At 44.0% G+C, this 26,504-nt stretch overlaps 1 protein-coding gene across 1 annotated transcript in view; it reads left to right on the top strand.

Moving 5' to 3' along the window:
• The first annotated feature begins 2,163 nt into the window (after positions 1-2,163).
• Positions 2,164-26,504, top strand: part of LOC117579629 — a 57,360-nt gene continuing 33,019 nt past the window's right edge. Inside the window, exons 1-4 of the mRNA XM_034265595.1 lie at positions 2,164-2,894; positions 18,818-19,073; positions 19,147-19,283; positions 22,575-22,700. Coding sequence (XP_034121486.1) covers positions 18,830-19,073; positions 19,147-19,283; positions 22,575-22,700 — 507 coding nt within the window. The 5' untranslated portion in view covers positions 2,164-2,894; positions 18,818-18,829. The remainder of the gene's footprint in view (positions 2,895-18,817; positions 19,074-19,146; positions 19,284-22,574; positions 22,701-26,504) is intronic.

Here is a 26,504-nt window from a genome sequence, read left to right as displayed (position 1 = left end):
GAGACCACAGGAGCAGCAGCGCAGCATCTTTAAGGCCTCGCTAAGGGCTAAGTTTTCTCCATTTTGTGGTTTTCATTTCCGAGAATTTTTTCCACGCCCTTCTCCCGCACAACTTTGTCATAATTTTGCAGCAAGGCACGTCGTCTGTGCTGTGCGATGGCAGCGGGACCAGTAACGAGCCTCGGGCTGCCACGGGTCCTGGCTAGGCTGTCAGCGTGATAACTCCTTTTCGTGTTAAACATTTTCAACTTGGCTTGAGAGTGTGAGTGCGCGAGTGTGAGGGTGAGGAGTTGTATGGGTTATGCAGCAGCTGTCGACCGTGTGGACACACACCAACAAGCCGGCACTCGCACTCGCACTCGCACTCGCACTTGCAGTGGCAGTTGCCTCACAGCGGGGAGGACGACGCGTCGCTGTCGACGGTCACACTCTCAGGCGTCCGTTGCATGCCTCATCCTGGGCCACGACTCTTTTGGAGTCAACTGCATGTCAGTTTTGTTCGCTCCTCCAGCTTTCGCCTGCTTTTGATTACAATGCTGGTTATGTTCTCCGTTCTCTCTGCAGCTGTGTGCTGGAGTGTCCCATGTGTGTGCGTTTGTCTGTTTGTATGTTTTGATAGCATCCTCGTGCTCGTTCTCATCCTCATCCTCATCCTGTTGCCTGGCATCGTTTGCCTCTGATAACACGTTAAGTGCGGTTGTTTATCCTGCAAGATAATTTGGACAAGTGTCACCTCTCGGATTTTCACGCGCCGGCAAAAAATAAAAAGAGTCCGTCGTCAACGCCCTAGCAAAAATGTCCCAACTTTTCTCGAAAATATGTATGCATGCCGCTTGGTTGCAACAGATGTAGTCAGTAACAGAGGGTTAACTGTTGACCAGCACCCATAGCCAGAGTCAGAGCCAGAAAGTAGGGGGCCTGGATCAGGTGCAGGTGCAGCGCCCAGCTAGAGTTGGGCTGAGCCTTGTCTCATTTTATTTTGCGGTCTCTGGCCATAATTTCGCACGGCAACCGTTCTCCTAGCACACTTTTTTCTACGCGGGGAGGCAGGCAGCAGCAGCATACGCGTAATTGGTGTTTGTGGTTAGTTTTTGGGGGCAGCATCCAGCATAAGCAGCGCCGTGGAGTGTGAACTGGCCTCCCGGTGGGGATTGGGTGCAAGATGGCACTTTAATATTAGTTTAGACTGACAGCAAACCCGTCATAAACGTCGCAGATTTGCAGAGCGGGAAATTAATGCCGCGCATAGGGAATGTCTTGAGTGACCCTAAGCCAGCTGAGAAGTACTGGAAACTTTGCCCAATGTTTTAATGGTTGAAAAAGTGAAGTGAGGGAAGCGCGAAAACGGAGCAGCTAAAAGCGCATTGTTGCTGTTGCTTCTCTGGCTGCAAAAGTTTTGCGCAAATGTTGACATAAAAATATTAAAAGTTGGTTTTTGGGGTATGCATTTCAGTTTGTTATTTGTTTTTAATAAGCGTGGAATGATTGTCGATGCAGAGCAGCGTTTTCTTATGGATATTCATTCGTATTTAATATTTTTAGAGTATTAATAGTAACATTTCCCATACTTAAATTCATATATACTTAAAAAATCATAGCATAAACCATAAACCACAGCTATAGCCACAGCTTAAGCGAAAATCTAAATTCAAATACCTCCAACCGTCATCTTTCTAGCAGTTTTCTGTATAGGAATGCGCATGTCCAACCGAATCTTTGACACATGGAACATTTTTTGACAGCAATCAGATGTTTCGGAATGTTGGCGCCCAGACCAGACTCACTCGCAGACACAGGGACTCACACACGCGCACACACACAGAGTTGTTTTTGTTAACCTTGCCCAACGACGAATGACGAAAACAAAACAAAAACGTGAAGAAGTCAACGGGTGGTGGCAACGGGGAGAACACGTGCATGGAAAAAAGAGCCTGGGACAACACGGAGAGCGAACAACACCGAAGAGAGAGAGAGAGTGAGAGAGCAGCAAGTGGAGCAGGCGCATGCAATCAGCTGAATGGAAAGTGCCAAAAGAGAGAGACACAGAGAGCGCAAGAAACCAGAGAGAGAGTGCGAAAAAGCACGAGAAAAAGCTTCATTTGTGGCCTCTGCCTTCTTTCGGGGGCGTCCAGGATTCCGATTGCGAGTCTGTGGCCATGTCACACCGTTCGAACGTCAGTAGTTGGAACAAGGACGCGAACCGTGCACGAGACCCAGCGCGCAAGCCACACGGAAATCGCCTCGCGTCCACGCTGTGCTCAGTCAAAGCCAAGCAGAGCAGAGCAGAGCCCCACGCAATGAATAAAAAAGGAAGAAAGGAAAATATGAAAATGCTTACTATATAAGCAGGAAATCTCATCATCGGCATAATAACGCGATTCCAGCTGTCAATTTTCCACCGCAATATGAGAGAGATCCCCACGGTGCTGTAGTGTGTGTGCGTGTACGTGAGCGTGTGTGTGTTTTGTGATTTCCCCAAAAGAAAATCGAGAAGGTGGCCGTTACGTGTACGCAAGCGAGTTCGTTGTTCGTGTGTTGTTTTTATTGATTGCGCGACTTTAAACAAAGTTCACAGTCAAAAATTTAGTTGAAAATGTGTCCAGAACAGTGTTAGAGAGAGAGAAAGAGAGAGAGTGAGCAGTGCCGAGGCAGTGGCCGAGGACCAGTGCAGTGCAATGCAGTGTGCTGCTGGCAGTCAAGGTCGCCGCCGCTTTTGACCAGAAACATGTCACAGACAAAAATATAGCGCCAGAATAACAAAACACAGCCAGAAATAATCTTCGAAGCAAAAGCAACACAAACCACCACAAAGGAAGCATTTAAAGCATTTTGCCAGCACCTTGAAGCATCTTCTTCTTCGGAAAAGCCTCTGAAAGTCACACACAAAACTTAAAGTAAGCGAAACCAAAAAAGAAAATCGAATTTTCCCTACGTGTGACGTGTGTGCCGAATGGGTGGCCGCAGGGAGGTGCTTTGCTGAGCAAGAGAAAGGCATCTATTCTCGTTTCCTGCGCTCTAGCTCAGTGTCAGTGTGTCTTCGTGTGTGTTTGTGTGTGTTTGTGCCATAAGTTTATCTTTTACTCACACACAGAGGGATATGTATGTACATAATACAGATAGAGGGGAAAGAGATGGCAATCCTTAAGCCGGCTACAAAGACAAGTCTGCCAGCCAATAAAGAAAGGCTGCCAGCAGCCCGCCACAACTTTTGTGGCCCTTTTGTAGGACAACGAACTGCTGGGAGCATCAACTGTTGGATTATTTTTGTATTGGCTATATTTGTGTGCTGGGCGGGGGGAAGTGGAGGCCAGGCCTGACACAGTTTTTGGCCTTTGTACTTTTTTTGCAGGTAGGCGGCCTCCTGTATGGCGCAACTACCAGTCTAAAAATATCTTTGTGGCAGCTCGGTACTGAGATTTCCAAAGCCAAAGTGCTTAACTAATGAAAATCGACTAAATGGCTTCTCCAGTGCACTTTCTAGATAACGAAATTCCTTTATTTTTTTTGGGAGTCTTGGCATTTTTCGGCAAAATTACTGGAAAAATCATCCAAAATCCGCTTAAAAATTAAGGTCATAATCCCATTCTCCCTTGAAAGCAACTGCCTATCTAAGAAATACTTCAAAATCATTTATGCGACATGATTTTGCTGAAATTCGTGAACTTTTGCTGCCATCAAAGCTTTTAAAGGAATCTCCTTTTAGCTCGACTCGAGTTAATTTCGCTTTAAACATTGTTGATGGTGCTCCATAATGTTTTATCTTCATTCGCCCCGCCCGAACTTTGTCATTGTGCCGCCCGAAGGAAGGGGCAAAGGAAACCATCAAGCAAACTCCGCCCACATGGCATATGAGTTATGCATTATATGCTTTTGCTTTTGCTTTTGCTTTTGCTGGGATACTGGAATGGGACTCCTTTTCTCTTATCCAAATATATTTCCATCATCTTCTGGATTTGTGTATTTCCCAACGCATTATGGCAAATATTTGGCCATTGGACAACATATTCCTGTGTTTGTTGTCTTGTCTGTCTCTTCCCCGTGTTTTTGCCATTTTTGTTGTACGTAAGCTTGTACACTCGGTTCGGTTGCTTGTTTGTTACTTTGGCTTGTGGGCTCTCTGGAAAACGAGGTCAGAGCAGCAAATCCAAGCCGTAAGCTCTTCCCAAAACAGCTGGTGTCAGCATAAAATGTGTGCAAGTAACGTGCTCGTGTGCGTGTGTTTTTTTTTTGTTATTTCTGCAGACATACAAGTGACCAAATTATGTGGGCTGTGCGGACTGTGTGGTGTGTGGACTGTGGTTGTAGGTGGCACCAGCTTCTCGACCATGGCCGAGAGCAGTGTCAAAGACTTTTTGCGGGCTTTGATTTATCAGCAATGCACCCGGGAAGCACAAACACACGCACACACACACACGTACACACGGCATAAATTAAGTGTTTATTTTGGGCTTTAGTAGAACCAGTCAGCTCTTCAGTTATCGTTACATTTTATGTAACTACGAGCTGTAAGCTCATAAATATATTTTACCCACTTCTAGGTGTTGCAGGAATAGAATGAAAAACTGTTTCGAGGGAAAGTGTTGTGCGGCCTACAATCTTGTAATTTTGGTCCGGGCTTTTATTTCATCTTTCATCACCCCTTCATAACCACTCTCTTCTTCGAATGGCAGTCCGCATATAACCCTTACCCTACCAATTCTTCTCCCCGAAAAATACACTATAAATATGACTAATAAACATTTTTGTTACCGCTCGGTGGCACACACAAGATTCATATTATTTTTATAAGCTTCTTCTATATTTAAAGCTAATGCCATATGCACATTTCAATCTCGGGGCAGCCAAAGAGGGTGCAAAAACAAACCACTCAGAGGAAAAGGAGAAAGGGCAAGAGGGGAAATAAATAATAAAAAAGGAAACTCTCGCTGATTTATGTGCTAGTTTTGCCAGCGATTTTTCTACCCCTGCCTGGATTCGTTTATTTTCTTTCCTTTTTTCTTGCACTTTTCCCGTTTTTTCCCCGTGTGCCGTCGCCCTCTAACTAGTTTTTGAGAGTTGTGCAGCAGCATTTTACTCCAATTAAATTTTCATGCCATATGAGCATTTTGTACAGCAATAGCAGCAGCAGCAGCAGCAGCAGCAGCAGCAGCAGCAGCAGCAGCAGCGGCAATATCAACAGCGGAAAAGGAAAAAGAACGAGAGTGGCACACAACGCGACGCTATTTTCAATTTCCGCTGCACAGAAGTCGAGAAAGGAATGCGATTTTTAACACAATTTCACTTTGCAGAGTCGAACAACAACAACAAAGTACATGTGTGTGTTTGTGTATTAGTACTTGGCATAGAAATGTTTACGACTAAAAACAAGAGACTCACACCCAGACCCCACCCCAACCCAATACGACCCGACACATCGACCCAGAAAACCCTTCGCCTGCCTATCCGACTGACAGTTCAAGTCAAAATGGCCTTTTATTGAGATTTAAGCTGTTTTTGGGTCATTTCCGAATTGTGTTTGTGCAACAGAGAGTGTGAGAGAGAGAAAGAGAGACACAGAGAATGATTTTAAATATTAAAAAACCTTGTAAAGAGAAACTACTATAAAACGAGCTACCAGCGAGCAGCATATAAAAATCAATATCAAGCAGCGGCCAGAGTTGAAGGCTAAATGGGGCTCGGCCCTGCACGTTGTCCCTGCGCTGGCAAAATAAAAATAAAAACCTACACAAAAAGGCATTTAGGCAGCGACCAAAATGGGCATTCTGCATGCATAGATACATAGAAACATGGTAACACAGAGACAGACAGAAAGCAAAGGATGTGTGTGTGTCGGCACATGATGAAAAAGGATGCGAGCATCCACACTCGTCCCTGGAACATCACACACAAGTAGCCAGAGTAAAAACCCAGAAAAAACATAGAAAACTTTTTAAAAAGCTTGTTTTATTGGTATTTAGCTTCTACTTGTTTGAGAACACAATATACAACATGATATTGTAATGTAAATTGTTGAGCCAACACACATCACAGCTTTTTTTTCCACTGCCAGTTTTTGTTTGTTAACTAGAGTTGCAAATGGTTTTCAAGTGGAGGAGATTCAGGCTCAAACAGTTTCTACTCTGACTTGCTGAGCGAAGAAAAACAAATTTGGAAAGTTTTCAAGCGGAAATGAACTGAAAATCTATTTAAATATTATATTATTGGGTTATCATATGAGTTTCATAAAGATTATTGTAGAAAACGACACAACGGAAATAAGTTTTCAATTGTATAAACATATAATATAATTTCTCTCTCAATTCTTCCCATAAAGAGAGTCCGAGTTCGAGTACATTTTATAACCTCAATCAGAGTTATGTATGTTTCCCACATACCATTATCCAAATGAATGATGAACCCTCAGTGGGGGCACATTCCCTTGGCCAACAAACGAGTATCAAATATATATTACCCTAATGTGACCGACATTTTATTCGGGGGCTTCCGTGATACTTTCACTTTGACTTTTGCCCCTCAGCCTATTTAATGGCTCTTGTTTTTCCACACCCCATTCCCTTCATTTCGGTTTGGGGGCTTGCTCTTGGCCGCACTCGCGTGTACGAGTTTAATATATCGTGGCTGTATAATACCCACATGAGTGCGAGAATATGTGCTGCTGTTTGCTCTTTGCCTTGCATGCTTTGAGTCCTGGCTGAAAACAAATTACATATGAGTTAGCCCTCGCCGCCGCTAGCTCTCCTTTGGCCCCGTCCTTTGGCAGTTAGCGCAGCTTCAAGGCCGCAACAGCGGTCAGGCCGTAGTCGGTCAAAGTTGGTTTTTGTTTGGGTTTAGCTTTGGACTTGGACGTTTTGCAATTACATTGTAAAACATTTCTTTATGGTGGGGTAGAACCAGAACAACGTCCGCCCGCTCTAATGAAAAATGTTCCGAGGCAACGCCGCTTGCTTTTCATGTTTTCATAAATAATTAAATTTCTCGTTTTGTTGGCTCTTTGTGAAAAAATGGGCACAGGGTCGCCACTAATTAGGAGCGTATTTCACTTGGACTTCTCTCTCTTTGCCTCTGGAAAAGTGAAAAAGGGGAGGAATAGGGAACGTAAAGCTGATTAGTGCAAAAGAATTACAGGATAAAGGCAACCTAATATGATCCATTCGGGTACGATACCTGTATGGAAGGGCAGAAGATACCCAAAATGCATGATCAAAAGTATGTGAATCCATTTACAATGCCCCAATGTACCACCACAATTATGTGCCTACAGCAAAAACAATCTGTCAATCTGTATTGTAGTGTATATGTATCTAAACTTTTCCCTGATTAAATCGATGACAACTTGTTCCTACAAGTTTCATTTTTCTCTCGGCCATTCGTTTCTTTTCTCTTTCCTTTCCTTATATTGTTGTGTGGCTCCCGTCTAAATCGAAATTGAACTGTGCCACTGTCAGGCCCAAGAGTGCTGTTGTTTGCTATGTTATACTCGTACAGCCACGCCCCCTGTTATGGCCACATGCTCGAACTATGCCGCCTCCCCCTTGCTTATGGGTACGTGTCCGTTGCGCTCTGTTTGCGTGATCCAGAGAAATGCAAGTCCCTGCCGGACTGTGCCGCCCCTCTACACAACGTCAGCTCGACTCGACTCGACTCGCATGCCATTTCATTTTGCAGCTTTTCTATTCTACTTTAGTCTCAGACGAAGTCGGAGTCGCATTCCCATTCCGATGGCGATTCTTATTCCGCTTCCCATTCCGAATCCCATTCTCTGTGGCTATGTTGTTGTCAAAGTTTATAAGTTTCGCAGCATTTCTGAGAAAACGGCTTCGGTTTTGGCCGTCGTCCCACGTGCCCGGCATCAATTTGATCTCAGCTTTGGCGCCAGTCTTTAATATGTTTTCAATTTATTTTGCCGTCTCTTCATATTTCGAGGCAAGCCCCCAGTAAAAGTTTATTGTTTTTCTTGCTCAGAGCTTGTTACACGCCATTTAGTTTCACTTTGCATACTCTCCGACTCGCACTCGTATGTACACATTGGTGGAAAAATGTTTGCCAGAGGAGCCAGCCACAAACAAGTTCGAAATGCGCAATGGGAAATATATTTCGACTGCTTTTAAACATTTTCTTGCAGATTGCAATATTTCCTTGCGCACATGACAGGCCCCCAACCCCACTCTTTCTGTCTGGGGAAAAAGTTTCGGAAACGAATTTTCTTGCCCATGGCAATTGCTTTTTGTGCCTCGCATTTTGGTTTTTTTTTTGTGCTTTTTGCTGTTCAGCTAATTTGAAAGTTTTCTTATATGAGAAATGAGAAATCAAAAGATTCTTGAATGTTTTCACTTGTCACAGAATTTGTTTTATAGCACCCTAAAGTGCAGGAAAAAGTTTCAGCATCCGAGTGCATGTCTTTTTGTAGTATTCATAATTAACTATAAATTGAGAGAGCAACAAAAATAAAATTGAAAATTGTTTTTAGCTTTTGTTTGATTACATCATGTTGTTATCTATTTGCTGTCACAAAAATACACTCAATTAATTAAAAAACCCCGACACAAGGTTCACACTAACAAAAAAACACAAAAAGCTATAAATGTGCATTTTTGTATAAATGCTTTTTCAAAAAGCATATCAATTGAAAACGCTTGAAGTGCCCCAGCAAACCCTCCCACTTTAGTGCAAAAATCTCTCTCCACTGAGAAGGCAAAAATGGAAACGATATTTTTTAGTGTGTAATTTGATTTGCATAAAAACCATATAAATTGCCAAGATAATACCTCCACAGCACGTATGACAGCACAAGTACTCGAAGAGGAGACACGGCAGCAGCACAGTGTTCAAGTGCCAATAAATACCAGAAATATCACAATGAACACGAACCAGCCGGAAGTCCCAATCAAACATAGAAATATTAAATAAACAGTTGATAGCCGCAGAGGCTGGATGGCAGGCACTTTGCTTTGCTTTCTATTGAAATTGTATAAGCATTTAGATCGCCTCATTGGAACTGACTGCAGCTGTTTGCGTAGCATCTTCCACTAACCAACCCGTTCTCCGACACTTTCTCTCTCTCTCTCTTTCGCTGATGAGAAATGGCATTTGCTAATACCCGCCAATACCGCCTTGATTGCACGCTCCGAAAAAAAAACTAGGCCACAGAATACCAGGACGAGTACGAGTGCGAGGACAACAAACCCAGAAGACAACAAAAAAAAGAGAAATTTAGGACGTCGCCTTTCGCTTTTATTCCCCCAGCACTCTTTCGCTACTGCTACTCCTTCTCCTGCTCCAGCTCCTTCTCCTGCCCCTCCTCCTTCTCTGTTGGCAATCCCCTCTGCGGCAGCTTGTCAAGTGGCTGCTTCAGAGCTTACGGCTCGACTCGTCGAAATGTGGGCTAAGTTTCGTCGAGCCGTGCCACTCGTTCTCTATTGATTGCATTAAAGACGGGGCAAAATCGTTTGGCAAGCGCACTCTGCTGTAGCATTGATATTACGTATACGTATACGTATACGTACAATACATTAAAATTCAATTTACGTGCGCTCGCTGATGCTGTCTGACAGTTTGAACTTTAATTAAAGCCGCCAATGACAGGGTGATAAGGGTCATTGATTAGGAAACATGGTCGATTATTTGGCAGGCACGTGTGCAAAAGGATAGAGCTCACGCATGCACACACTCACACACCCTCTCTCTCTCTCTCTCTCTCTCTCTGTCATAGAGGTAGACAGCCACATAATCAAAAATCAAGAGGGGAAAAAAAGTTAATGTGGCTAATGTAATTTATTGTCCCAGAGGGGAAAACTTTTCTGTTTTCTCTGAGCGAAAAATTTCTCTGTCTAAATATATTTCACCATTAGATATATTTAGAAATATTCCAAATATTTAGCTGCAAAACATTGCTGAAATTTTTCAACTAATTAAGTCATTTGGCGGTGGCGGTGGCGGTCCCTGCCCATCTCCGGGTCTAATGTCCGGGTGACACGCAAACACGTAGACAATCAACGCGCCATCAAGAGCAATGACAATGGGCAGGCCCGAGCCCCAAGGTGTAGGCAGAGCCCGCCTGCTTCAGAGCCAGATTCAGTGTCGGGCTTAACATATTTGAAAGTGTTGTCGCAGCTCTCTCGGCATGGCTGTTCCAACTGCTGCTATTATTATAGTTATTTGTCAGCATTAGTGCAGCTGGGAAAGTGCCAAGCTGACTAAACAAATTAGCACATTCTCATGTTATTATGCAATGAAATTGTATGGAAATTGTGGAGTGGCCTCATGAAGGCAGAGCCGCCTGGCAAAGAGGTAAATGACTACAAATGGGACTCTAACTATTAGTTTGGGGGGAGTATCGTTGGATTTGGGTTCTCTGAGAATTGTGGCATGTATGTGAACACTGGTTGTGTTTGGGTGAAATTAAATAGTTTGGCCTTGATTTATGGGCAAATTTATGTGTACTGGAAAAGGTGATTGCTTATATTAAACATTTTTGAAAAATTTAAATACCTTTCATATTGATCACCCATTAAATTTTATTAATTTTTTGGTATCCGCAGAATTTACAGTCTCTGGTTTATTGCAGACACATTTCCTGGTTGCACAAAGTGCTTCCCTATGGGTAAAAAAGAAATGATATAAATATTTAAGCGTGTGCTTTTAATTAAAGCCAGAAAAATGCAGCACTCAAGAGGAAGATACACATAGGGAGAGCGGGAGGTAGATACGTTTTACTGCAACCAATTAAACCATAACGCATACATTATAATTTTATTTTTATTTTAATATTTATGCGACTCCCCCAAAGGCGCACCTGTCTTCCCCGCCGGCACCTGCACCAGCTTGTGTGCCATAAAACAGCGCCCAATTACTTAAAACTAACGAACAATTCTGCCCCACCCCACACAAACATTGTACCCAAGTCCCCAAAGCCGCACAATTTTCCTGTTCATAAATATAAATATCACACCTTTGCGACACAGAACCCCAAACTGTGTATGGCCAAAAACCTACATGTATTTATTTATATCCTGTGGTCGTATATCCCATCCTTTTTCGCCTAGTTTTTGGGCTGCCTGCGGAAGCCCAAGACAATGAAAATGGCTACAACTAGTTTAGTTATTCGCTTTTCAAGCCCAGACCCGCTCCTATCCCCATACTCGCGAAGTAGTATGCGTAGTGTGGCGACCGACTAGAGTGTATTTCCAAGTAATCAAAAATGCAAATCGAGCCCATGAATTTCGAATTAGTTTTTAGCCCTGCCGCAGCGACAACAACAACCACCAAGGCTGGAGGCTGCAGGACAGACCAGAGACATGCGGGGATGCTGGGTTGTACATCCAACGCGGATTTTAGGCTAACGAACACACGTACTCTCCTGTACAGGCATATCCTGGCAGAGCCTTCGCCTTCTCTGCCCATCCCTGCCCTTCATTTACCCTCCAGTTGTACGTGTAACAAATTTGTATCAGTTAGGCCCCGTGGCCAAGAGAGAGGATTCTCCCGGGCAGCGTTTACCTGCCAGCGTAACCGAAAAGAAAATAGTTCACGGCAGCATAGGCCTTAGAGATGGTAAAGTGGGCCAAATTAGGGCTTGGCTCCATCGCGAGTTGAAATTTGTTCGTCTGTGGTGGAACTACTACTTAGAGTTTGTCTTTTAGTGATGGAAAAATGTCTGTAAATGTTTTCGATACATTTCGGTTGAATGTCAACGTGGGCTGCTGCTTAGATGGCAAAATTCCGCGAATAGAGTCCGCGAATTGCCATCACTAGTGTGGGCTTACATCTCTGCGACGCTTGTGATTTGTGGCTTTTGATTCTGCCTATACCCTAAACCCCGCCCGTGCCCCTTGCCACCTGCTGTACGTGACGCGCATTTCCGCAAGTCTGCCTATCAAATATAAAGTGCCTGCAATTTATATTTCAACGCTGTGGCAAGTGGTAGGGAACGAATGAAACGGCAGGAGAAAACCAGAGCCAAGCAAATCAATGTAAATATTTTTAAAGGAAACGCAAGAGACGCAGGAAGGGAGAGGGTGGAAAGAAGTTGAAGGCAGTAACAAGAAGAGAAAATAACATTGGCCTGCACTGACGTCAAGAACTGCATTTGTCGGCTTTTTGGGTGTTTGCTTTCTATTTTTCCGGGCTTGGTTTGTGCACTTCTTCGGCTTTCCCCCAAACCAAAGCCAGATTCCCAGTGGCATTTTCAATTTTACTTTATATGCAAATTTGCATTTTGTAGCAACTCCTGCCATTGATAGCTCTCCGTCTGAATATCCTCCACGGCTCTGCCCTGGCCCTCGCCACACATTTTCCATTTCACCCAATCCAAGTTCGGGCTCTGTCTTTTCCAGTTTGTATCTCTTCGCCAGTCTGACCCCGTATTTAAGCCTGCTTTGCGTTGGGGCCCTGCAACATGGCATTTGAATTTCTATAAATTTTTCATTTTCTATTGAGTTGCACCGCAAAATAAAATGGAATGAAGAAAATGCACCCAGCAACAGCAACAACAAAAACGATTAAATCCCCCAACAAACTCTCTTCCAATGTATTTACGGCTCTGTTTATATTTAATTTGAAATTTATTTGTGAGTGGACAACCTTGTGGATATTTAAATGAATTAAATATCATGAAATAAGAGATTAAAGTTTCAATTTTGTCTTGAATTCTTCATGAGGGCAGGAGAGAGTCCTAATGTTGCAAATTTTGTTTCCAGCCATTAACTGCAAGGGGATAAAACTTTAAGAGGAGTCTCTCTGGCTTGTAACTGATTTAAGCTGCATTAATTTTCTGAGGTCAATGCTTTAAAAACTATCTTAAAATAGAGACACAAACTCTTTAGGAGGGCACTCAGGCACGTCGACTCTATTCGCACACAACACCTAAAAGCAACGTTTCAGCCACCAACTGCCATTAATCTAAGACACTGGGAAAAGCCGCCACACGTAGGATGGTAGAAGAACCTTCTCCCTCGCCTTACCCCTTGCCACAATCACCTCTCCATGTGCTCTAATGGCACTCTGCTGCTGCTGCTCCTTCTGCTGCTACTACTCTTGCGACAGAGTCTAAAAAGCCGACCAAAAACTGTTTGCCATTGCCTGACACCGGCACCGACGCCGCTGCCGCTGCCGCTGCCGCCGATGGGCAAAAGTGTCAAAGTGCTAAAGTATGTTCAAAGATTCATAAGATTAAACGCAAAAGCCTGGGCAGCGGTCCCCCCCCCATTCCTATCTGCCTCTGTAACATCTCTATCTCCATCGCTATCCCTAGTTATCTTTGTGGTGTATTTTGCTGATAAAAGGCAGGCTCCAGAGTGGCAGTGTGGGGTAGGAATGAGCTTTCTCTCTGTCTCTTCATCTGCATGCGAGTAATTCCTTTTGGCTGTACCAGAATTTAGATGTCAATTTGCTAGGCTATCAAATGCTAAAATGTCGTTCTCTTTTCTGTACAACTCAACTGTTTATTTTCTCCTTAGAGAGTGTATCTCAAAATAGACTCATTTCTTGGCGCTTTTCTTTCACTGAACGTCAGACAGGACGGGAGACGGAGGGCGTATGCGTGATATGTGGGTGTTAGAAGTGTGTTTGCGTGTGCCTCATTATGCCCGACTGAAGCAAGGCAAAGAAAATGAAAGAAAATGTAAGAAAATAATCGCAAAGAAATCTGCAGTCTAGTCCAGGCCCCGCAGGCAATTGCCGGTTCGTTTGGTGGCGTTGTCTGGGGCCAGTCCTTGAACCCACCTCAAGCTTTCTTCTATTTTTGGCCTAGACCAATGTGTGCAGCGGTACGAGTATCTACTGTTGAAAGGTCGTTGCCCTTTTGGGTTGTTCTGGCCAAGAAATTATATGCAGAGATGGCGTGAAATTATATGCAGAGATGGCGTGAAATTTCAATTTGCACCCTTTACAGCCCAGCCCAGCTGCTTGTCTTCGTTTTTTTGGGGAGATTCCTGGCGAAGTGAGCGCGAAAAATTTAAATTGAAAATGCAAAATGCTCATATGCAATTTGTTCGACTTTCTGACAGCGGGCAGCGGGGCAGCGGCCTTTTCATGCAGTTCTTTTTGCGGGGCATAAAAACAGTCCACGACTGGCGTCGGTCCCTACATTGTTGTCAGTGTTGTAACTTGGGCTTGGGCTTGGGCTACACAATCGTTTGCTTTACGAGCGGAGCCCACACCCATACACATGCTTACAGAACCGAAAAGCATTTGGCATTTTATGCGCAATGTTTTCTCAGCGAAAGAACCGTCGGGATTCGGCATTATAGTTGTATGAGACTGCCTCCTGCCTCCGTCCCCACACTACCAATTCCGACTCGGAACTAAAAATTCCCCGCACACTGCATTCTCCCCAGCTTCACTCTGCACGCAAGGAGAGAGGCTCCCAGAGGTCCCTCCGCCTTGGCTTTAAAATTAAGTTTACATTTTTAATGTGGCAAAAACTCGCAGAACTGCTGAACCTGCGTCAGTTTTATGTTTGCCAACTTTGATGGCCATGACTTTTGGTATTTACCCCAGCATGAAAAATAGTCAAGGGCCAGGGAGATGGCGATAGTATGTGGCAAATAAGTCATATTATAAGGCAAATGACTTTGGGTGTGTAAAATGTAACCGACCCTTGTGGGGACCAAGGCAGAACTTGATTAAATTTCTGTGCGGCCAAGTGGAACATAGTGGAAGAGTAACGGCTACAGACAACACTGATTATGGCCATATATCTTCTATCTGAGGCCATCATCCAATGCTAACAATCCAATGATGACAATGAAATGCTCGTTTTTTTCTTGTTCCTTCTCCTCTGATTAATTCAGTTGCAGCCAATTCCCAATTATATATTGCCCATACGCCGCAGTGTCTCCGCCGCAATACATCAGAGGGCGTGCCCTCTATCCGTCTGACTCTCGTCTCCCTGTGGGCCGCAGCTTGATTGAGTTTTGCGTTGGCTGGCCAAATCACGTTGCAACGTTGTTGCCACAGAGACGATAGCGCAACGTTGGGGCGAAAACGAGAGGAGAAACGAGACTCATTAGACCGAAGCGTGATGCGTGACACCAACTTTAAATTGTGCAAAGACAAGCGGCAGGACCGCGTCTCTATCCTCCACCCAGCTCTCCTCTCCAGCGCTCCCTTACATTGCAGCGTAATCTTGGCCATTACTCAAAAAGTAGCTTCCCACGTAGACAGCGGAAAAGCAGAAGAGAGCAAACAAAAAAATGCCAACCAGCAAACGGCTACACTGGAAGAATGGATCAGCGAAAACTGAAACTTACTTGCAGTAAGCACAAAACCGATCGTTTCAGTACAGCCAAAAGTTTAGCATAAATTTAACAAATTTCTTAGGGCTATTTTGTGTTGTTTTGGGCGTCTGTTTTGAAGGTGTGTTTATGACATTTTCCCTATGTGTAGGCTGCGGTATCCTGCTCTGCGGATGACATTCGTAGTCTGTTTGTGTTTGTGTTTGCCGTTTTTCCGCCGTTGCCCAGCAGCGCTTTCCCACGAACCGCACTCCTGCCCCGGAACCTCCCACTGTTCCTGGCCTTGTGCCTCTGTCATTGCCACCGCGTTGGCAGTCTGGATTTCGCCTTTGAAATCACAATCCACTGCTGCTACTCTGTGCCCCTCTTGCCTAATGGCTTTGTTATGCTAATTTCTGACGCCTTCTGGCCATTGGATGCCGCCTTTGGCCAGTGCCTTGCCCCACACCACACCCCGCCAAGTGCTGCTTTTTCCTAATTTAATTATAAATATTATTGTTTTGTTTTCTTTTTTTTTGCTGCTCCTGTTTGGTATAAAAATTGTTTCATTTCCCAGGGAAATGGAAAAAATACAAATGCTCTCATTTGCAGCATCATTTCAGAGTAATTTTTACCAGCAAAAGAATTTCCATTTTTCCTCTCCTCTTTGAAGGGGCTCTTTCCCGCTCCACTCCATTCTTAACCTCTCCTTTTGCTGCTCTCTTCGTTGGTTAGGTATTCTCCTCTTTTTTTTTTGGCCTAGATGCGTTTTATTTACGGGTCCAGAGAAGGACCAGAAGCAGGCGAGGAACATTGTCATCGCCTGCGTCATTGCCGTTGTCTCTCCTGTGTGCACGTCATCACCTCTAGCTGTCTCTGTCGCTCATAATCTGCATTCTCTCTCTCTCTCTCTCTTTGAACAGAACGAGAGAAACTCTGTCATTCGGTAAAACCGACTTACCCCGTAAGCCTTTCATAAGCATCGCATAAATTCATTGTCAATTGTGGCAAATTTTTACCCAGCCTGTCCTTCATGTCCTGTCGTGTCCTGTCCTTGTCAGTCGTTCCTTCCTCATGCTAGTTCCATATGTAGTTTCCGTTTCCTTTACTCACTCTCTTTCCATCTCTTTCTAATTGCGTGGGTGTGAGTACGTGCGTGTCTGCACATGTGTGCGTATGAGTGTGAGGAGACTTCAAATTGTAACTAGAATTTGATTGTGTCGAGGCATGAGAGTGCATTGATTGGATTAGCACAGGCAAAGGCTGCTCCGGCTCTAGCTCCTGCCTTTGGACTGCCTCTGTGGCCATAAATGTAATGAAAGACCTTCGAATCACGACAATCTTTGGGATGTGCGGGGCAAAACTATGGCGTGGAAAATGGCCATGGAAACGGCCAATCGGCATGGCAAATGCGAATGGGGATGGAGTAGCTAACTGGCAGGAAGCTGCCTTAGCAGCAGGACAGGATCAACGAGAGCCAACAATGAAATGGAAATGGAGGATTTTTGTATAAAATTACTTGGCTTACATGGCAGCCATTCTTCCGGTAAAGCTTCTCTCTCTCTCTCTCTCTCTCTCTCTCAATCTCTCTCTCTGTAACGTTCAATGTATCTTTTTCTTTGCTTCGCCCTTTGTTGTTTGGCCTCTTTCTTTTGCAGCTTCCTTTCTTCCTGTTTGGCTGGCATGTGGTCAGAGGATAACTTACAAGCCATTTCCATGTTCCCTTTTGGCTGAACCTGTGCGGGCGCTCGTGCTGCCAGCGATTATCCTTGGACTTCTTGTCTGCACTTCATTCTTCGTCCGTGCAATTATCCTTCCTGTTCAGCTTTATTCATGATATCCACCGTCCAGTCGAGTGTAGCTAAAATCTTAAGCTCAATCAAACAGGCAGCTGGAGCGTTTTTTGGGCAATAGTTTTTGATGATATTTTACCCCGAAATTCAGTTGAGTTTAAAATTAAAATTTTGTTTTAGCCTAAGGGATCCCCGAGTGCCATAGGTGCCTGCCTGCCTGCATTGCATTTCCCCATAGAATTTAAATGTATTTTTTGCCTCCGTGTTCGAGTACAAGTTTAGACATAAAAGGCATGCGGAACCCTTTCTCTCCCTCTCTTGCACTTTCCACCCTTTTGGCTTTTACTGTTTGTTTCTGTCGAGCTGGCTAAAACCGTGCAGACATTTGGACGTAACTACTTGAAGTTTTATGCCTTTTTTCGCCCTGGCCATGGCACACACACTCCCACACACAGTGACACAGGCTCGGGGGAGAAGTTTATGACTCAGACGTGTGGGCAACGTATATTGAAAACTCGGCATTGTTATGACTTTGAAACAAACTGTAGGCGAGAGAGCCTTTCCTCTTCCAACCATCATTGAGCCTCGTCCAAGTTAATGGCAGGTGAAAAAAAAACACGAGTAGGGTAGAGGCAGAGCCAAATGGGAAAAAAGAGAAAAAAGAGAAAAAGAAAACTGTTATCGGTCTGCGTTCTCAGAAGCGCACTTGATTGCTCAAATCCTTTGTGTATCCCCTTTTAAGCCTTTTGTTTTCCATTATATGCCGGAAGTGTAGTAAACACTTCAGACCGGGAGCAGGTCCACGACCAGGGGCAGAAGGAAAAACTAAAAGGCCAGAGAGAAAAGTCCAAGACAACATGCCGAGACGGCGTCTTAAGCGGCGACGGGACTTCCCCCGGACATTCTTTCTCTGTGTAGATTTGACGACATTTTTTAATAAAAGTAAAGCAGGCGAGAGCGGGGACACACGGAAATAAAGCATAATAATGTGGCAGGGAAGACATGCAGAGAGAGAGAGAGAGAGCGGCGCGTGTCGAGCGGGAAAACACTCATAACGCTTCGCTTCCCTTTCCCCTTCCTTATCTCGCTCGTTGCTGTGCTGTGTAGGAGCTTTCCCCTGTGGGTTCGTCCTGTCAATATGCTTCCCGCTCGACTTGTGCTATAATTGTGTCCTTCCCTCCCTTGAGTGGAACGGAACACTTGCCATGTGTGCGTGGCTCTGTGTGTGTGTGTGTCTTGTCTTTCAGCGAGGGTTAAGGAATGAAGATAATGCCAGCCGGGACACTTTCATACACTTAGTCCCCTGCTTTTTAGGACTGCCGTCTGCTACTTGGGGATTGACTCCGTTCCCCTCTTTCTTCTGGAAACTTACAAGTGGCCAACGGGAAATATGCCAAAGCTGTAAGCTAAAATAATTAGTTGGAGACTGGGAGCTACCTCCTCCCAGAAGTAAAGAAAAAGAGAAAGTTTTGGGGTAGCAAGAGCCTTGAGAAATTAAGGGAATGTTGAAGCAGTTGGCAGATGATGTTGTTTAGGAAATGATTTAGTAAATGGAAAAATGGAAGCAGTTTATAAACCAAATTATCTAAGGAATATGCTAATAAACGAAAGAGTTATCTGCCTCAAGCTATATGCTCCTCTCTGGCCTTTAAGGAACTCACTCGTGTGGGGGACCGGACAGTCACACACATTGAACTGTCGCCGAACCCAACCGCCATCTCATTTTCCAGTTGACTGGAACCCTTTGATTCCTGCACATCACCTGACAATTTGTTGACTCAACTAATCTCCCATTCATCGCCTTCCTTTCAGATATTGACCAGCATGGGGAGACGCCACAAACACTGCCACCAACGGATGCGGGACACGGCGTGGCAACTGCAACTGCTGCTGCCTGCGGTGCTGCTGACGCTGCTACTGCTGGCCACGCTGGGTCTGGCGTGCCGCGTCTCGGAGTTCTCCTGCAAGGGTAGCGGGAACAGTGGCAACATTTGCGTTCCTCTGGACAAATACTGCGATGGACGCAGCGATTGTGCCGATGGCAGCGACGAGCCCAAACATTGTTCGGGTGAGTAAATCATGGCCTCCATGGAGAATCCTGCCCTATGCTCACTCTCTCCATCTCTCTTTCTCGCTGGCAGTGTGCAATCGTACATATTACGGGGATATTGGACGCACCTATGCCATAAAAGTGCCAACGCCACAGTGGAATAAATTGCCGTTCCTCTGTCACTTGACATTCACAGCATCCGGTCATGATCAAGGCGACATCGTTCAGGTGAGTAAGAGGGGGTGGCGCCTAGCCCAACTGTTCGGAGTGTTTGCAGGGCTTTTGCTGTTGTTTCCGTTGTCCGAGCTGTGTCTGCGCTGTCCGTTGTTGGCTTTAGTGCACCCGTAGGCCAAAGATTAGCCATGCGTCAGCGACGTAAAAGTGCACTGCACACACACACACACACACATACACATGCATTCACTTGGCCGTGGGGTATGGAAGAGGACACTCTAACAGGAACCAACACACAGACACACAGACAGACAGACAGAGAGACAGAGAGAAAGCCACACAGACAAGTGCACTGAAGAGTATTGTCAGGCAGCGGACACGCACAAATGCTTCACGGTGTAATATTTCGAGACATAGTCGCCAGTATCCCACCCACAACCAAGGCCCAGCCGTACATAACGGATAAGAGCTCGGGCCTGGGTCGGTGTGTCTGTTTCTGTGTGCCTGAAATCCCTCACAGGAGTTTTCAGCTTTTACGCCTTTAAATTATAAATGAAAACGGGTTTAAAAAACGAGACAAAATCCTCTGCTTATTTCCACTTGTGCTGAGAGTAGATCAACTTGCTGCTTGCATGTTGCTTATTTGTATCAAAAACACTCTCAAAATCATCCTCAGCATCTCTCTTTCAAACCACTCAACCCCAATTTGAAACTAAAAAAAAACAGCAATTTTGTTGTCTCCTAACACTGAATAATTTGCAGCCCCAACTAGGCGCAGTGTACAACTCTTGTTGAAATCGTAATTCGCTTTCTCTGTTACGGAGTGCAGACATTCAAGTCTGTATTCGGATTCTCGCCTCGTTGACATATCTCCTGACATTTTTGGGGTCTCTGGCATTCTGTGCGTGCTTAATTAGGATTCCCAGTCAGGACCTCCACCGAATGCAGTCATCCCTTTGCTTTAAGTCGAGTGGAAGCTGCCTTAAAGAGCCTCCTGGGGCGAGTACCATGGATGCATGAGGGTTAGCAAAATCCAGCAAAACGAGCAGCAAGGACTCACGTTGACAATGAAATTAGACACGCTTCAAAACATTTTTGGCGAGCTGTCAGAAAAACGTCAATTTCAATTTCAAGAATAATTGATTTCTCATGCAATTTGCGTAAATATCGCAATGAGCAGCGAACAGCAAGGGATGGAGCGCTACTTGGAATTGCCCTTCAGCTTAAGCTACCAGAAAGTTGTTGTCATAGCGAAAACAGCTCCCCCAACTACTCTCCAATTCGTCTCACATATATCCAAAGTATTTTCTATAAGTAGTAGCATTGATATACGAGTTGGTATGCAAAATGTTCCTTCTACGGCTTTGCACCTTGCACAAATCTGTCGGGCATAAGTTATAACTTTTTATATTTTGTGTTTCCGCATTTGTAGACCACATTTTTTGAACCCTAACCCTGTTCCCCCATCCTCGTGGCATATAAATCATGTGGTTGGCTTTCACTTGGCTTCCATGTTCTTTTTTTTCGCTCCCGCTCTCGACTCGACTCGGCTCTGCTATGCCATTTTCCTGCTTCTCACACTGGGTGTGTCTGTGTGGGAAATTGCTTGAAATAATAATGTTAGACATTGGCGAGGACGAGTGCGAGGATGCTGTGTGGGCGGACAGCGTTGGCTGCTGTTGCTCCTGTCTGTTTGTACATATTGATTGATGATTGTCAGCCCAGAGACGACCCATCCCAGCCAGATCCAGGGGCTTCCCTACCCCATGTTGAATTTTAAATTGCCTGGAACTTTGCCATTTACCCATGGGCAAAATTTTTAATGAAAATACTCGTAACTTAACCCAAACTCTGCAATTTGTTTGCTTTAATCAAATAGCCCTCATTCTTCCAACATTTTTTGTTGCATTTGAAAATCGTTTTTCACGTTCTTTAATGGCAGGGCATGAATATGTATACAAAATATACACACAAAACTCCAGCCAGCATATAGAACCAGATAGCTCCAGGCATAAATCAATGGAGTTTTTTTTTTGATAAATAATTTCGGTGTGCAGTAAATTATATTGTATATTTGAAAGCATTTTTTACCTGCGATCAGTGGAGGAATATTTGTTGGTTGTTCGCGGATTATTAAACCAATTAGCTTGAATATGATATGGAATTTATGCGGATATCTTTAGTGGACACATTTAGAGTGTTTTTTATTTGCCATTTGTATTGATCAATTTCCTGAGTGGTTTATTGTGTTGGAAACTGAAAACAAGGTAATAGAATCAGTGAAAAGGGTTGACATTTGTTCACATTCAATTAAAAAAGTCTTGCCACTGATGAAAACTTTCAACGAGGTTTCCCGCACTGCCAGGTCAAAAAATCAGGAAAATTCTGGCAAACGGCTGCAACCGTTTGGTCATAAAATATATGAGCGAAAAACTCTACAAAAAAGCATTCAGAGCAGAGCACACATAAATTACTTTCCTTCATTTACCCAAGGGTGGTCGAAAGCAAAAAACAACTTGAAATGGAAAAGTTATACCCCCGCATTTGCCACTGTGTCCAGTGGCAGCTTCTAATGAAGCCACAAATGCCATGGCATGCCACACTCCCTCCCCCAAAATTTTTCATTCCGGCCTGTCACTTTTCCTTTGTTTCATATTAGAAATTGGAAGTGAACTTGCTCCTCCCATTCCTGTTGGTTACGTAGAGGTGTTGGAATGCAATCTGATGCTGCTGCAGCCCTTTATTGGAGTTTTCTTTTCAATTTTCAGCACACACACTCACACCCCCACACAAATACCAACATTTATTTTGCATATTTTATTGGGGAGAAGTTGACGAGTGTTTCGTACATACGAGTACATAAGGTACTCGTGTATAGTACATTTTGCATATAAGATTAGACACTTGACTTGACTTGACTTTCGGCCTCACAACTTCCTCGCTCCGACCTTGACTTGACTCCTGGTGGCATCGAGTCGTTCTCCGGAAAACTGTGTGTGTGGCCAGGAATTTTCCTTCTTTTTTTAGAGCCAATCAAATATGCAAACAGTGGGCGGTTGCGGGCAAGGCAAAATGAGGCGTTTTCCCCTTATTTTTTTTTTGCAAATGGAATTTCATTTGCATAACTTTAAGCAAATTTAAAATATAGTTTTAGTACCCTGGAATGTTGTGGATTAGCAGGGATATGCAGGATAGATGGTTTCATATTTATACAACTATATTTACACATTTTCCTGACTCGCAAAAGTCTCAGGGTATCCCATCGTCGCCACTTAATCAATATTTTATGCACATATTTATCTGCTCCTACCATTTTTTTCACCATGCCTATCCCTATATTCGCAGATCATCTTTGATGGCTTTACGGTGGGACGCTTCGACGAGGGCATGGTCGATACGGATGTGGATGGCTATGAAACGAATCTAAGTCCCACGGGCGAGCTGCCCGGCTGCCCCGAGGGCTTCATGCAGGTAAGAGCCCGAAGAATTTAATTTATTAAAATGTATATTGCGTAATCATAAAAATAGTTTCACCAACCAAAGTTATGGTGTTCCATGAGAACTGTTTTGCACTCCATTTTTCTGATATAATTTTATGCCCAAGCGGGGGAAGGGCGCGCGTCGAGGAGGAGGAGCAGGAGCAGCAATGAGGTCCTGGTCCTGTCATCATTGGCAGCTTTCGTCGTTGGTCTTTCGTTGTCGTCGTCGTCTCGTCGTTCGATTCAATCAATGTCCGAGTAATTCTGTAATTTTCTGTTTGGTCCTCCGTTCACAAATACCACATTAGCCCGGCAAATTGAATTGAATTGTGCGCCTGTGTGTGTGCGCTCCGTTCCGTGTTTGTGTCATGTCGATCCTAGGACTGGAAGCTTGAGTGCTGTTCGTGTTGCCTGGGTTTCATATCCATTTGCCATTTGCCCTGCCCTGCCTGCCATCGGCACTGGGACAAAAAGGAAAACTATTTAACATGTATGAGAGCACCAACGTGGCATAGTTTGTTTCTGTGTGTAGATATTTTTATCGCAAATTTTGCGGCTACATTTAGGGGTTGGGAAGAATCCCAGACCCTCCTACTCATCGTCGTAATGCCAGCACTAAAATCCTGACTAAATAGAATGTACAAAAAGCCCACTAAATCCCTGTAATTGACTTGTGCAATATGTTGGAGCGAACCAAACACCCACTCTCTCCCCTTTAGTCTGTTTTAGTATACGTATCTGTATCTGCATCTGTATCTTTATCTCTGTTTGGCTGGCATTGGATAAATTGCTTTTGATACACTTATTGCATTTGTCGCTCACTTGCTTAATGCTCCCTCGTTTTCATTTGAAGCTTAAATAAAATGTTTGCACAAAGTGTTGAAATTCCAAATGGTGACTAGATACAAATGTCTGATCTGCTGGTTGTGTCTGTGTTGCCAGCATTTAAACATGCGCAGAATGGATAATTAACTCCCAAACTGTGCTTCAATTTATTCTGTAACGATTTCAGCTTAGCTTTTGTCCTTTTTTTCGACTCCTCGCTAAAGAGTTTCTTTGTATTATTTATGGATTCTCTTTTTCTCCATCAGACTGCGGAACCCTCCTCCAATTTCTAAATGTCGGTATTTTCATTGGTTTCATTTCCCGCTGCCAACTAGTTAGTGCACTTTCCTGCTACTCTCTGGGAAAACCATAAACCTCTATTAGTTTAGCTGTGTAGGCTGCAGGCTCCGTGTCAGCCTGGCATGTCCATCGGCTGGCTCTTTGTGCAACAATAAATTCTAACAAGCGTGGGGCGTGCGCTGACATTTTGCGGTACTTTTTCCCCAAAAACTACGCCTCTTCAGCCCTGTCCAGGACTGTGCTGGCCTGTTGAGGTTTCATTTGGCGCTTGACATGTGTACAGGCTGCAGCTGCAGCTGCAGCAGCGTCACAGTTTTTGGGGCATGCCATGTGGACACCCCTCCCCCTAGTATTATTCCGAGCGCGTTGCATGTTGCCATCCGAAAATTCAATTCTTTTCGTTGTTTTGTTTTGTCTTTCGTTTCAGTTTTAAAATGCAGTTAAATATTTTCAATTTTTTTGTGTCCGCTGCCTCCTGTCTCCTTCCTGCCTCCTTCCTTGTTCATTGTTGTCGTTGTCCCTGTGTGTAGTTCTACAACGAGTTGTATATGGACTCGTAACTAACCGCAGGTTTGTGTTGCGTCCAGGGTTTACTCTGGTATCCTCAAAACGTTTTTTCAGTATGTGCAATTTTAACTGCTGACGCGGTTTTTGTGGCACCCGACCACCCGCCCACCCTACCCACCGATCAGCCCTCGAACTTGTATAAATAATGCGTGTCATGGCCTGGCCACATAAATTCTTGACCGAAACGGAAAATTTATATCCGCTTCCTTTCCCTCTACACACACACAATATATATTCTCTATATATAAACACATATTGGGTATGATTTGTTCAGGTCAGCTCAGTTCAGTTCCGGGAACCTCGCCCAACCTCGAAGCAAACCTGAAGTTTCAGTTTAATCATTTATTCAATTTAGTTGGACATTCTGTCTCATGCATTTTGTAGCAGGCCAAAAAAGGATACGGCGACGTTCAGCCGCCGCTGTCCTTATCTTGACCTTTTCTGAATTATTTTTAATAATTTAGCAAACAATCTTTGGGCCAGGCGTTCGCTCACAGTAAATAAATATGTATGGTGTTCGCTTTGCAGGGCATTAGATGACCCACCCAAGCCCCTCCCCAGCTTGACATCGATTTAAAACTCTCCCTAGCTGTCCGCCTGTCTGTCCACTTCTCTTCTTTATTTGCTAATATTGCTAATCATAAATAATAAAGTTTATGCATAAACGTATTAGCCTAAATCAACAACAGAGCAGCCCCCAAGGATCGCCCTATCCCTCTGTTGTGTGTCCTTGCGAGAACAGCTTGGGCAAATGACTCAATATTTGACAATCATAACACTCGCTTAGACCTGATCCAGAACCCATGCTCATCCCAGACGTAAGACAACATCAGCCCATGGATTGGAAGCAGCTTGGACATGCTCAAGTTGGTCAATAGTTTTTATTGGAATACACACAAATACATACAAAATATATACATATATCTACCTACGTATATTTGTATGTACAAGAAGTTTGCCTTGGATAAGCTCATAACTCAAGTTGAGGTCGTATCTGCGTTCAAGTTTTGTGGTAAAATTTACGATTTCTGTCAGGGAAAAGTGACTCTGAAGGTTAGAACTATTTTTTATTTATTAGTAAGATTTATGAGGAAAGGCATTTGTATTGCAAATTAAATGCCTTCCATGATTTAATAATTTATTTGTATAATATGCCAAATGCTTTAAATTCCAATAAATCAAATTGGGGACATCGCCGCCAGTGGGACAGACGGACCAGCAGATTATGCGCTTAAATTGTTTCACAATTAAGTGGAAATACACATACTATCATGTGGAAGGGTGGCAGGATGAGCAGAGGAATGGCTTCCCTCTTGCTGTGACAAGCGGCAGCTTTTGTTCCATTGTTGGCAGATTATGAAGCGAGAAGGATCCAGCGGATGCCAGGACACATCAGCGCATGCTGATAAAACTTTTATCGCTCACTGTCTGTGTTTCAGTGGGAACAATGCAGAACAGGGCGTGGCCGAAATGGATCAGAATTAACATTGGGTTGCACTTAATGCTTTCGATACATGGAAGAACTTTTTGTCCCAACTGCAACTGAATAGCAGAGCGCAGCTTAAAAGCACAAACTGAAGCTTTATTCGCGCTGCTCGCATTGATCTTTAATTAATGAATGTTACAAAAATTAAATGTCTCAACTCAAAAATGTTTGAAAACGTTCCTAAGCCACATTCCAATCTATATAACAAACGTAACTTTCACTTCTCAGAACCTCTCAGTACAGCCAAAAAACTAAACTTCTAATTACCTTTTTGTAAGGAAACCCACCTGACCAGACAACAATGACATGTGAGCAAATGTTTGGCCAAAAAGTCGTACCATTAGTAGCCTTGCCATAATCAAGGGAAATTGCTTTATGAATTAACCTCAAGGGTACCAGCAGGCCAACAAATATCTGCATGGCTACAATAATAATTCAATCAATTTAAAACCAACACAAAACGAGTAAAAAAACAGCAAGCAAAGGCAGGGAGAAGATGGGAAGCAAAATATCCAGAGAAAGATGGGAAAAATGGTGCAAGACACACACATACACATAAAGACGAAAGTCCAATAATTCGTTATGAAGTCGATGCTAATAACGCTCCAATGCACACAG

Source organism: Drosophila guanche, unplaced genomic scaffold (assembly GCF_900245975.1).
Source record: "Drosophila guanche unplaced genomic scaffold, DGUA_6, whole genome shotgun sequence".
Lineage (NCBI taxonomy): Eukaryota > Metazoa > Arthropoda > Insecta > Diptera > Drosophilidae > Drosophila > Drosophila guanche.
The sequence above is the reverse complement of the archived record's forward strand: the minus strand, read 5'-3'. Positions and strand labels throughout refer to the sequence as shown.